The sequence below is a fragment of the Ictidomys tridecemlineatus genome, chromosome 6, assembly GCF_052094955.1.
Source record: "Ictidomys tridecemlineatus isolate mIctTri1 chromosome 6, mIctTri1.hap1, whole genome shotgun sequence".
NCBI lineage: Eukaryota > Metazoa > Chordata > Mammalia > Rodentia > Sciuridae > Ictidomys > Ictidomys tridecemlineatus.
Genome location: NC_135482.1, coordinates 118761282 through 118773897, shown reverse-complemented (window position 1 = coordinate 118773897; position 12616 = coordinate 118761282). Strand labels below are relative to the sequence as shown.

General features: G+C 39.0%; 1 protein-coding gene across 5 annotated transcripts in view; it reads left to right on the top strand.

Annotated features, from left to right (window-relative positions):
* Atp8a2 (ATPase phospholipid transporting 8A2) overlaps window positions 1-12616 on the top strand; it is a 639008-nt gene that overhangs the window by 466923 nt on the left and 159469 nt on the right. For all 5 annotated transcript variants that reach the window (XM_078015676.1, XM_078015677.1, XM_005337571.5 and 2 more), the window contains 2 exons: window positions 8164-8286; window positions 10739-10817. In XM_078015676.1, coding sequence (XP_077871802.1) covers window positions 8164-8286; window positions 10739-10817 — 202 coding nt within the window. The remainder of the gene's footprint in view (window positions 1-8163; window positions 8287-10738; window positions 10818-12616) is intronic.

The following is a 12616-nucleotide window of genomic DNA, read 5'->3' as shown; positions in this document are numbered from 1 at the left end:
ACATTATAATATAATATTAATATAATAATGTATATAAGTCCTAGGTTATGATTTCCAACCTATTTTAATGTGTTTACATAATTTTGTTGAAATATCGGTAGAATTAAAAACTTAAGACTTCATAACTTAAAGTTATGCTACGATTTAGTGGGAGGAACAGGTGGGCTACTCTACAGTGGTTTAGCACCAAGTGTGATATAGAGTTGCTATCTCGTGCAAATCCATGCCACACACCTATTATTTTAGTTAATTAATTTAGACACAGGGGATTAAACTGAAGCGTGCTTTACTACTGAGCCACATCCCCTGCCCTTTTTATTTTTTATTTTGAGACAGGTTCTAGCTAGGTTGCTTAGGGCCTTGCTAAGTTACTGAGGCATGCCTCAAACTTGCAAGCCTCCTGCTTCAGCCTCTCAAGTTGCTAGCTGGGCTAAGGATATAACCCAGTAGTAGAGTGCTTGCTTAACATGCATGAGGTCCTGGGTTCAGTCCCCATCACAAAAAGAGAGAGAGGGAGGGAGGGAGACACTGAGCCCTAGGAGGCTCTGCTGTGGAGTTAAGGACAGGAGGACTGGAATGCATGATACCTGCTTATAAGATGAACGGATTTTAGCCCTCTTTTAATGAACCTGGCATGGGGATAGGTTCTTTTCTTCCATGAGGCCTTGGGCAATTCAAATGAATTCAAAAAAATTTTATTAGGTACCTGTTCTACATAAAATGCTGATAAGCTGAGACAGAGTATTGGTCAAATTAAGGCCCACAGAACAGTTATGGAATAATAACCAGGGATTGTTTGGAAAGTACAGATCCCTGAGCTCCACAGCAAGTTAACAAAGAGTGTCATAGAGATACTGCCTTTTTTATTATTATTATTTTAAAGAATGACCTTTTATTATTGTCAAAATGTGCTTGCTCATCATAGCAAACTGGAAATTACAAATAAGCAGAAAAGAGCAAACTAAATTTCATTCATAATTCTACTACACAGAAGTGACCAATATTATAATTTTGCTATGATTCTTTCCAGAAAAATTAAGATTACATGGCAATACTGGTCTGCTGCCTATATTCCTATTAGATTATGTTGGGAATGAGATACTGCCTTTTAAATGCACTTTTCTAGTGATTATTATATACAAGAAAGTTTAAAAAACATAGTGAGTTGGAAGAATTGGAAATATGTTCTTTTTGCCTTTATGTGTCCCCTGAGCTATAGAGGAAAAGGACATTATGAATAGTAGTGGATCACAAGGTGAAATGATCTTGGGTTACCTCAAAGCAGGCACTGAAATGAGCTGCTGAAAAGTGCTGGTAGGAAAAGTACTTCCAATTAGGACATCAAGGGATCTGTGACTGCCTCTCTCATTTGAGAACACAGCAGTGTCTCAGTCCACTTTCTGTTGCTATAACAAAGTATCTAAGACTGGGAACTTTATAAAGAAAATAGGTCTGTTTAGCCCACATTTGGGAGGCTGAAAATCCAAGATTGAACAGCCCCCTCTGCTCAGGTTTAGTGAGGACCCCTTTAGCTGAATCACAACAGGACAGAAAAGTAGAAAGGAAAATGGCTACATGCAGAAGAGACCAAGTGGATAGGGTAGCCTCACTGTATAACAACCCATTCTCAACAGAACTAACTCATTCATGCAAGAACTACATTAATCCCCCCTAAGAAGGAGGCCCCCCTCACCTAATTACCTTCCACTGGGCTCACCACTCTGGGCACCAAGCCTCTAGCAAGTGAAGCTTTGGAGGACACACTCAAACCACACCCAAACCGAAGCAGGAAGCTTTGCCCTTTTTTCATGACTTGTATATGAAATAAATTGAAATGTAGAGAAAAATTGAAAAAAAAAAGTATAAATAAATCCCCAGATTTATTTATCAATTTATTTATCAATTATTCACATTTTGCCCCCATTTTCCTTGTTTCTTCATATACGTACACACATGCATACCACATATGCACACACACACACACACACACACACACACACACACTTATTTCTGAAGCAGTTGAATGTGTGTTAGCAGACACCATGCCCTTTATTGCCTAACACTTGAGTGCATAGTTACAAAGATCTTTTCTTTTGTAACCACAGTATAATGATCATCAGAAAATTTTAACGTATATACAATACATTGTCTAATCTGTATCAGTCCATATTTCAATATTGCCATCATGGTTCTAGTAGCGTCCTATTAACCAGTTTTTTTTTTTTTTTGTCCACAATCATTCCAGAGATCTAGTACAAGAAGTAGTATGAGACATGTAAAGCAGTTTACCAAGAATCTCTCTCCTGGGCTGGATTGCCCCTTGTCATTATATTTAAACTGTGTTTCTTTCTCTTCTACTTTTTCTTTAACTTATTTTTTATGTTTGACTCTTCAAACTAGAGAGCAAATCATTGTATCTCAATTTAATTCCCATAGCAAGTGAAAGAGTATTAAAACAGACTCGAAAATGATGCATCTCCCTAAGTACTGAGTTAGTACTATCCCACTGAATTCTCATTACATTAGTCCTCTTCTCTGCAATTTCACTTTCTGCGGTTGCACTTACCCACATTCAGCTACGATCTAAAAATATTAAACACAAAATTTTGTGTTTAATATTTTTAATAATTTATATATAAATTATAGTCATATAATTTATGACTATAAATTAGTCATAAGATTTTCTTTCTTTTTTTCAATACCGGGGATTGAACCATGCATGAGGCCTCATGCATGCTAGGCAAGCACTTCACCATTGAGCCATATCCCAGTCCTTTTATTTTTTTATTTTGAGACAGGGTCTTGCTGAATTGCCCATGCCTTGAACTTCCGATTTTCTTGCCTCCACCTCCTGAATGGGTAGGATATAGACATGCACCATGGTTCCCAGCTAGTAATTCATAACTTTTCTTGTGGCATATTTTTATAGTTGTTCTTTTTTATTAGTTTTTGTTATTGACCTCTTATTATGCCTAATTCTAAGTTAAACTTTATCACAGATTTGTATAAATAAGGAAAACCACAGTATAGGTAGGGTTTAGTATTCTGTGAGGTTCCAGGCATCCACTGGGGGTCTTGGAACTTATCCCTTGAGGAGAAGGAGGGAGTGCCATATACTCGTGGTCCACTGTGTCATTTAATTTTGTGGGTAGGATGATAAAGGCCACTCAGGGACAAAAGCTACTAGGATCAGATGGGTTTCAACTAAATTTTATATACTTTTTAGTGATGAGATAACTATAATTTATTTAAACTGTAGCAGAAAATGTATCCTGTTATTAAGCCAGTGTAATTTGAAGAAGAAAATTATGAGAAGGCCTCACTTATAAATAAACACAAAAATTCTAACTAAAATGTCATCTAATAGAGTTCAACAGTGTCTTAAAATAATAAAGTGCTTGATCGAGTAAGACTAATTTCAGGAATACTGGAGGTTTGAAATTAAAAAATCTTTCTATTACTATATCGACAAGGTGAAGAAAAACATCCCATCAGTAGATGCTACAAAAGCATTTGAAGCAATTCAGCTGCCATTCCTGACATAGGAACTCTAAGTAAAATAGAAATAGAAAGAAGTCAGTTAACTATATTTCAGACTATTCACAAAAATAATGAATAGTAGCATGCTGCCATAAATGATAAAATCCTGAAACTATTTCATTTTGAATAAGAAATTAGTCAAGATACCTGCCATTACTGTATAATTCAGCATTGTTCTGTGTTTTTCCAGCAATTGCCAAGATTAAATGACTGTTACAAATATTGGAAAAACAATGAATAATTTCTGTGGTTATACAGTATGCATACAAAAACATGGGCATGTACATATGTTGATATGTGACTGTTTATCTAGAAAACCCAAAAGATTACTAATAAAGAAATACTGGAATTATAAGAGAATTTGATAAGGTGACCAGAAAAATAATAAATATGTAAAAATCAATAGCTTTTAAACATCCTAGCAATTAGTATCATTATTTATTTATTTACTTGCTCTGGCAATCAAAAAATGCAAAGAGAATAGTAGTTTCTTTCAAAATAAGCTGGGGATGTGACTCAGTAGTAGTGCATGTGCCTAGCATGTGTAAGGGCCTGGATTCATTCCCAGCACTGAAATTTTTTTTTAAAGTTGCAATTAAAATTATACATTGCATAGGTATAATTTTATAGTACCTTTATGAAAAAAAAGTCTTACTAAAGGATACAAAACAAAATTTCAACAAATGGAAGGCATGATATTTTTCTACATGAGAAGTCTTGGTATTATTAAAGAGTAAAGTCTTCTAAAATTAACATGTAAATTTAAATTTATGTAATTCCAAAGAGAGAAGCTGCATAAAACTATACATGATGTGACGGAATTAATGAGTATTTGAGAATACATATGCAAAATTGGTTTAGAAAAGATCATAGAGTAGACTTATCTTTACTAATATCAGGCTATGCTCTAAAGTCAGCATAATCAAATCAATATGTTACTGGCACAGAATTATACAAAGAAGTCAGAGATTCTAGAACTGGATTCCAGGATTATGTTGTAGATTTATAATACATGAGAAATTAATAAGCCTTAATGGTGATTTTTCAACTTAGGGGGAAAACTCTGGATTAATGTATTCTCTCAACTTGTTCATTATCTGGGGAAAAAGTGGACTTCTATCTTATATCAAAGACTTATATGTGAAAAATAAAACTGTAAAAATCCAGAAAATTTCATGCAAGTTCCAGGGAAGAGATACTTCTATAACACAGTTGGATACTCCAAAGTTATTCTCAACCATTTAAAAATTGAAAGCTTTTTGTTATGCAAAAAAACATTAAAATTAACAGACAAAAATGCATTTAATTTTATAACATAAAACATTAGGTTTTATTATCTATTATACTCAAATAATTCTTAGAAAAGGACATAAGCCACGAATAGATAACAAAGGACCTGACTAGATGTTTTACAGAGTTGCAAGTCCAGATGACCAACGAATATATAAAAACATGCTCCAACTAACTGATAGGGAAACATAAATTTTTAAAAGTAACAGTTAATATCTTTAAATTTTTGGACTGGAGAATATTAAAAGATCGACATAACTGTTGCTAATAGAAAAACAGAGAAAAGATTACTGTTATCCTTTGCAAGGGGAGACATAAGTGATTGGGACCTGTTTTGAAAGCAACCTAGCAACATCTCCTAAAATTAAAAATACATGTGTCCTTTTACTCAGAAGACTTACTTCTGGGACTTCTTTCCATGGAAATAAAAGAAAAAGTGTATACATTATAATATATGATAGAAGTTATTGCATGATATTTGTGGTAACAAAAAGCTGGAAGCAAATGGCTTAAAGAGTATGGTACATCCATGCTCTGACTGATTATGTGAGCATTTAAAAGACCGAGTTAGTGTCAAACCCGAGGAACTTTGGAGGGCTTTCCATGATGTTTAGCAATAAAAGTATGATGAAGAAAAATGTAGGCAGCATTCCCTTTTGTAAAACAAATCACAGTCTCCAACCAGTCTATGAACGTGAGTGCAGGGCATGCTAAGGAGGGTGAAAAATATGGTCAGGCTGTTAGCCTAATGATGAAGTGGAGAGGACTCAAAGTGGATGGAAGGAGGAAATCAAGTAAAGACGGGAAAGAGAAAAGACTTGCATGATGGCACAAGTAGGCGTCCATGCCAAACGGTAAGGTGAAGCTGTGTACTCAGAGTATGCAGAGCTTCCGAGATGTTTGATAGGAGCCCCTTCTTCTAGCCATAACATAGACAGCTTTTCTTACTTGGAGGGAAGTAGGTACCACCCTCCTCAATATCCTCCTTGAAGACTTTGTAGCACTTTGAAATCCCAGGCTGCTTTCCATCTGCTCTCTGCTGGAAGAGGAGAGCTGGGAGTTTGATGGGCCTTCCTTACTATATCTCTGATTGTTTGATCCTAACAAACTTGGGAAAGGCTTATTTCTCTAGCCACATACCCAAGTCTCCAAATAACTGATGTCAGCTCAGGATTGTCTCAGAGATGTACATCTGATTCCCACAGGCCAAAAAGCCTGCCGGGTTGGTGGGCAGGGATTTGATCCACTTAGCTGCTAAGAGTGAGTGAGTCAGTGTTTTAGCCAGCTTTTCACCTCAGCGACCAAAAGACTTGACAAGAACAATTTTAGAAAAGGGAAAGTTTATTTGGGGGCTCATGGTTTCAGAGGTCTTAGTCCATAGACAGCCAGTTCCTTTGCTCTGAACCCAAGGTATGGCAGAACATCCCGGTGAAAGAGTGTGGTGGAGGAAAGTGGCTCAGGACATGAGACCAGCAAGGAGGGAGGGAGGGAGGGAGGTAGAGAGGGAGAGGAAGAGATAGAGAGGGAGAAGAAGAAGGAGGGAGGAAGGGGGGGAGAGAGAGAGAGAGAGAGAGAGAGAGAGAGAGAGAGCGCAGGAGCAAGAGGCACGAGAGCAGCCACTAACCAGGAACAAAATAAATACCATACCGCAGAGGCACATTCCCAGTGACCCACCTCCTCCAGCCACACCCTACCTACCTATAGTTACCAGCCAGTTAATCCCTATCAGGGATTAATGCACTCCTAACCCTAACATTTCACCTCTTAACTTTCTTGCCTTATTTCACATGAGCTTTTGCGGGACACCTCACATTCAAACCATAACCATCAGTGTCTCTGAACTATGCCAGAACCAAATAAGAGAATGACCCATGGGTGTTGGGAGCTGCCACCTAGGAGCTGAGCACCCTTAGCCTTGAGCAAGAGAGGTGTGAGACTGGTTTCCAGGAGGAAGCAGGTGGATCTCATCTTGGCTCAGCAGGGGAATGAAGCTCTGGGAGTGGGTGTCACCCAATGAGACTGGGCTACACTCCCCTGACACCCCATCCCTTGCCTTGTTTGGGTGGAACTTTCCTGATTGTCTTCCCTCAATAAATAGGGCTCTGGCATTCTCTCACCCTCTTTTGTCTGTCTCTTTTGCTTCCCTTGTGGGAGCCAGGGCCGAGGAGCCATTGCTGAACTCCCAAGAAAAAGGTATTTTCTCTGTCTCTGTGTGGATTATTCAGTGCCAACCCAGTTCACCTGGAGTGAACCTGACTTGATTTATTCACGTGTCATGGCACATGGGGCCACAGCATATCCCAGACTGAAATGACGTGTTTCCTCCAGATCCCGTCTTCAGCACATGGCTTTACCTTTCCGCCACCTAGAGAGGTACAGGTGTCAGCATCTTAGAAGGCACCACTGCCCTAGAACTCGGGGTCCCAGGAGACTCAACGGTTTCCTCCCATCCTTGTACTGTGCACTCAGCCAGCCATCATCCTATGTGTCTTGCAAGTTCCCCTCAAATGTGCTCATGGATGCTTTGGAGCTCTGTAAGGAGAATTCTTCTCAAGGGAGTGCTTTTTGTAGCATCCATCTGTACCCCTGAATATCCTGCCAAATTCTCTAGGTCCAATATGGTGAAGGTCAGAGGCTCTGATGCGAGAATCAATTCCTGACTTTTCCTTCTCCTCCATTTTCCCCCTGCCCCCTCTCCATCTCCATGAGTAATTTTGCAGAGCGCTGCGTGTGTGTGTGTGTGTGTGTGTGTGTGTGTGTGTGCGTGTGTCCCTGCTGCCCTGGTTCTTACCTCTGTAGTAGCCAGAGTTGTGAGAAATCTGCTTCCTCTTCTTTCATGTGTTTCTAAATCTCTGTGTTCCTAGAGTGGCACAGTATCTGGCCCACAGTTCATTCACAATAAATATCTATTGATGTATGAAGTAGCTTGTACTTCCTAAAATTTGAGGATAAAAGCAGGGTGGGAAATTTTAAAAGTGTGCATCAGCTCAGCGCTAACAGAAAACACGACACTTCCTAGAGCTAAGGTGTGATTCTCCATTGCTGTTCATTGTACAAAGAAGGGCCATTGTTAACTTAGCAAGATTTCTTGGCACATCCACTATTTATAATGCTGTTTTTACTGTTGAATGTAGCCATTTTTCACAGATTAACAATAAAAAGTGGTCCTTTGTATGTTTTCTCTGTTTGGAGGGTGTCTGGGGAGTTGTGAATCATGGAGTCTCAGGTTTGGACTTGACTGGAAATTAAGTCATCATTCCAGAGAACTAGAACACTGCTCCTGTGTGGATGGATCAGAAGGGCAGCTCTTAATGGCTCATTGTCTTCACACAGATTTTCACCGCGTTGCCACCCTTTACCCTGGGAATCTTTGAGAGGTCTTGCAGTCAGGAGAGCATGCTCAGGTTTCCGCAGCTCTACAAAATCACCCAGAACGCTGAAGGCTTCAACACCAAGGTAAACGTTGCAATTACAGAGCTGTCCCCTCAGAAGAGTGTAGCAGGGTGCAGCCTGCCTTCAGAGGTTCAGCTCCAGCAGTCTTATAGGTGACGCTTGAGAGAGAACACGGGAGAAGCAGTGAGACTATGACCCACAGCCCTTTCATACAGCAAGCCCAGAGAACTCGTGCCTTTCTGAGGTGCTTCCCATGTCCTATGGAGCGCTTCTTTAAGTTCCAGGAGGTCAACCCCATTCCCCTCCTCTCCACATAGGTCCCTAATATCAGTGGGGCCTTAGCACTCATGTTCCCCTTCCTTCAGGATAAGCCTGACATTTGCAAGAGCCCTGGGGTGAGGCTGACTGGGACCTTGCCTAGACATTGCTGGGTTTTTTCGTTTTAAAGAAAATACTTATTTAGCTAGAATGCCTGAATACCAACTCATGGATCAAGTCAGTCATGAATTTTTGTTAGTGACTTTTGTATTTTGTTTGTTTGTTTTCTTCAGACTGTAGAAAAAGAAAGGATCTAGGCACAAGTTGAATATACCTTAAAATACCCCTGAAATTCTTGGGATCAGAAGTGCTTTCAACTTTGGTTTTTTTGGACTGTGGAATATTTGTATGTACATAGTGACATATCTTGAGGATAAGATCCAGGTCTAAGTGAACAAATCACTCATGTTTTATATAGACCTTATATACATAAACTGACAGTCATTTTATACAGTATTTTTAATAATTTGGGGCATGAAAACTGTTTCAGGGTGTGGAGTTTTACACTGTGGCATCACATCAGGGCTCAAAAAGTTTCAGATTCAAGAATTTTGAATTTTCGGTTTTGAATTTTTGGATTAGGGATGCTGGGCCGATGTAGATATATCCTCAGAAGACCCAAGCAGGATCTGGCTTGGGTATGATAGGGACCAAAAAATCTTGTATGTCAAGGAGAGCCTGTTGCAGAGCCTGCAGTCACACCAAGAGCGGGAGAGTGATTGAATGCTGCGTGCCCAAGGGGAAGGCACGTGCCTCACCTGGAGGAGGCAGGATGTGAGTACAGCTGCGTGGCCCCAGGTCTGTGCAGGACGGGATCAGGAAGCTGAAACCGCAGTCCCTTGCCCAATGCCGTTGCAGTACTGAGTGCTGGCTGTGGTCGCAGTGTGCACAGGTGGCACTGGGTCCTTGGTGGAAGGACTTGGTGAGCTCATTCTCCAAGCTCGGTGGTAGAACTGCCTCGGGAGGTCCTTCTTCTGAGCCAGATGTTACTCATAGTTGGCCTTCACAGCTGCTTATGCTTAGGCCAGTTTAACAGGCATAGCCAAGGCTGGAAAAAAAATTAAATGGGATCCTGTTGACTCTACTGTCTTCCATACTCAGAGAGACTTGGGTGACTACTTTTATCAGTCTTTGTTTACTATGATTCTATTTATGAGAAAATAAGACCTGTTTTCTCTGCATTTCTTACATAAATCAAATGTGGTTTTGATTGAGTTTGAATTAAAAAGCCTTTTAAGGTGGGAAGTAAATAGGGAATGAACCCACCTCCAAAATAGTGATACCAAGTATGCCCTGAGACATCGGCAGTCACCTTACTTTGGAGTTTTTTGTTTGTTTGTTTGGTTCCTGGGTTTGGTTTTGCTTTGGGTTTTAGTTTTGGTTTTGTTTGGTAGAGAGGTCAGGCAAAAAGTGAAACAAACATGAATGTTTAAAATGGGGAGGTATTTTATATAACAATATTTTTCTTTATTTCTCTGTTGTCCCACCACTACTTAGGAGCAAACTATATGAGAGTTCCCAGAACAACTTTAGATCTTTAAATACATTTCATCTGATTCTAGTTGTTCTACCATCTCAATAGTTTAGAATGAGACTTAAGGAGTTAGGAGTGTAGCTCTATGGTGAAGCACCAGCACCAAAGTCTGAAATGTGTTAATGAAACTCTAGTTTACTATAAACTTCCTGTTCCTTCAGATAAAACAGAATTTTTTTAAATGTGCACGTATTAGCCAAATCCCAAAACTGAAAGAAAAAATTAAATGGGAAGGATTGTAAGCAGAAAAACAAGAGAATGGCATGTTAGAATTTACAGGTAAAATGCTTTTTAATGGTTTCAAAAGCGAAAGATTTAATCTCTTATTAGCAATTTTGACCTAATGCCCTTTTTCCAGATGTTCCTAAAATGTTTGTCTTCAGATGCTAAAGAAAACTCACTGCAACTCACTTTTCAAAGCGGATGGATTGTGTATTAGTCTGTATATAGGTGGATATATCCTGTAGGTCTTTTTAGTAAACTAGTATTATGTGGAGAGAGTTCAGACATTTGCATGTTAATATGAGGAAATAGCTGTCTGGGGGGGGTGCTTTTTAAAATTTGAGAGTAGTATGCTGCTCCTGGAGCCTTCACAGCCTGAGAGCTGCGCACAGAGGTTGAAAGTTCCGTCCACTCTGACTGTCTTGGTTTGTTTTTCTGCAGGTTTTCTGGGGTCACTGCATCAACGCCTTGGTCCACTCCCTCATCCTCTTCTGGTTTCCCATGAAAGCGCTGGAGCATGGTAACAGCTTTATGATTCAACTGTCAGCAAGTAGCTTTGCACCCCGTCTGCTGCCGGCATGTTCATGACTTTCTCCCTAGTTTTACACAATGAGATCACAAGAACACATTAGAGGGAAAAAAAATACATACATATATATATATATAATTTATATTTATAAAATATATAATTTTAATATATATATACATATATATGTATGTCTGTGTATATATGTACATATATATATGTATATATTTGAACAATAACTAGTACCAAGTAGAATTCTAACTTAAGAGGTTTTATCAGGTCAACTTTGAGACTCCATTTTTTTCTAGTTGACTGGATGGTTTAAATACTAGGAATTCTAAACTCCGTTTGTAATAACTATTTGAGTCTGACCTTGAAGAAGAATGCTATACTATCATGAAATCTCTTGCCCATATGTTTGAAATTCTGTTAATTTATTGAGCCTTCATTTTTCAAGCTTCTTATACCTCTTATACAGAATCACTCAAATCTTGTAAGAGTTTAGTCTTATTCCTCCACCTTATGAAGCTATACTTTGAGAATGAATTCTCCAGATTGGTTTTAGTTCTTTGCCACAGCTAGAAGAGGATGAGCGAGAACTGTGACAGCCTCCGTGTTTATTCATACTTCTTAATGTCTCCAAAATGTGGCCTCCACATCAAGAGGTGGATTCTGAGTCTCAGAAAATGAAAATGTATCATAAGAACACTGCTCTTTCACCCCTCTCAAATAATAATAATCCTCCTGGGAAAAATTACTCCAAACCTTGACTAGACAAGGCCTTTGATTGTTCAAAGAAGCAAAGAATATATAAAGTTTCCAAGGGTCTTTGTTGCTGTGTCAGTGTGTTTTATGCTTCAAACAGAAATGATTCATCTTCACTGATATTCTTTAACCTATTAAATTCTGACAGAGAAAATGCATGCACAGAAATTTATTATGCCCTCTGACCTGTTCTTTCAATTTCATCAGAACTCCTTTTCTGTCCAGGGACCTTCAGTCTTTAGATCAGGAAATAGAATTTTCTGCTTCTACACCTTCCCGGCAAAAGAACATCTTAGTGAATTCCATGTCTTTTACTTCTCAGGCTTTTCTGGGCTTCATCTTTATTCAGTGTTTTATTTGTTTTAAAATGGTTTTAGCAGTAAGGGTTTGCCAGTAGAAGAGCATTAGGTGTGATTTTGTTCCCAAAGCTGTGACATTTTGGTGGTAGAAGTAGAAGTAGCCATTGTCACACCACGATGGACCAGTGAACATTTTAGCAATTGTCCTTTTGTACCTGATCCCAGACTCATAGGAAGAGAGGGCAGATAGTATGGATTGGCCTCAGTGCTGTCTCCAGACCCTTTGTTCTGAACTGGACACTGGAACTGTTTCCAAAAGTGTTTGCCTTTGGACTGTAAACCAGTTTTATAAGACATTTATGGCCTGCTTTGACGGGAACTAATGTAGCTGCTCTACAGTAGAGAGAGTGGCTCTCTATTCCTGGAGTGAGGATCACGTGCTTGTAGCTGATGGTGGGATTGTTAGAGTTTCCCCAAATCCATTATGGATATCTATTCACTCACCGAATGTGGTCTATGTTTAAAAGGCAGTAGACTCCTAGCAGTTGGTGATGTAACTAACAGAAATCATCAAGTGAATTTTAAGTTAGGTTCTGCCTCCCTTAACTATTTCTCCCAAATCTTTCTATTGGCCTAACAGCCACACAAGATAATTTTTTTCTGTTTTAATTATTGTTACCATCATCATCATCAATGTCACTGTTTTATTACATTTACTGATCCTTCAGC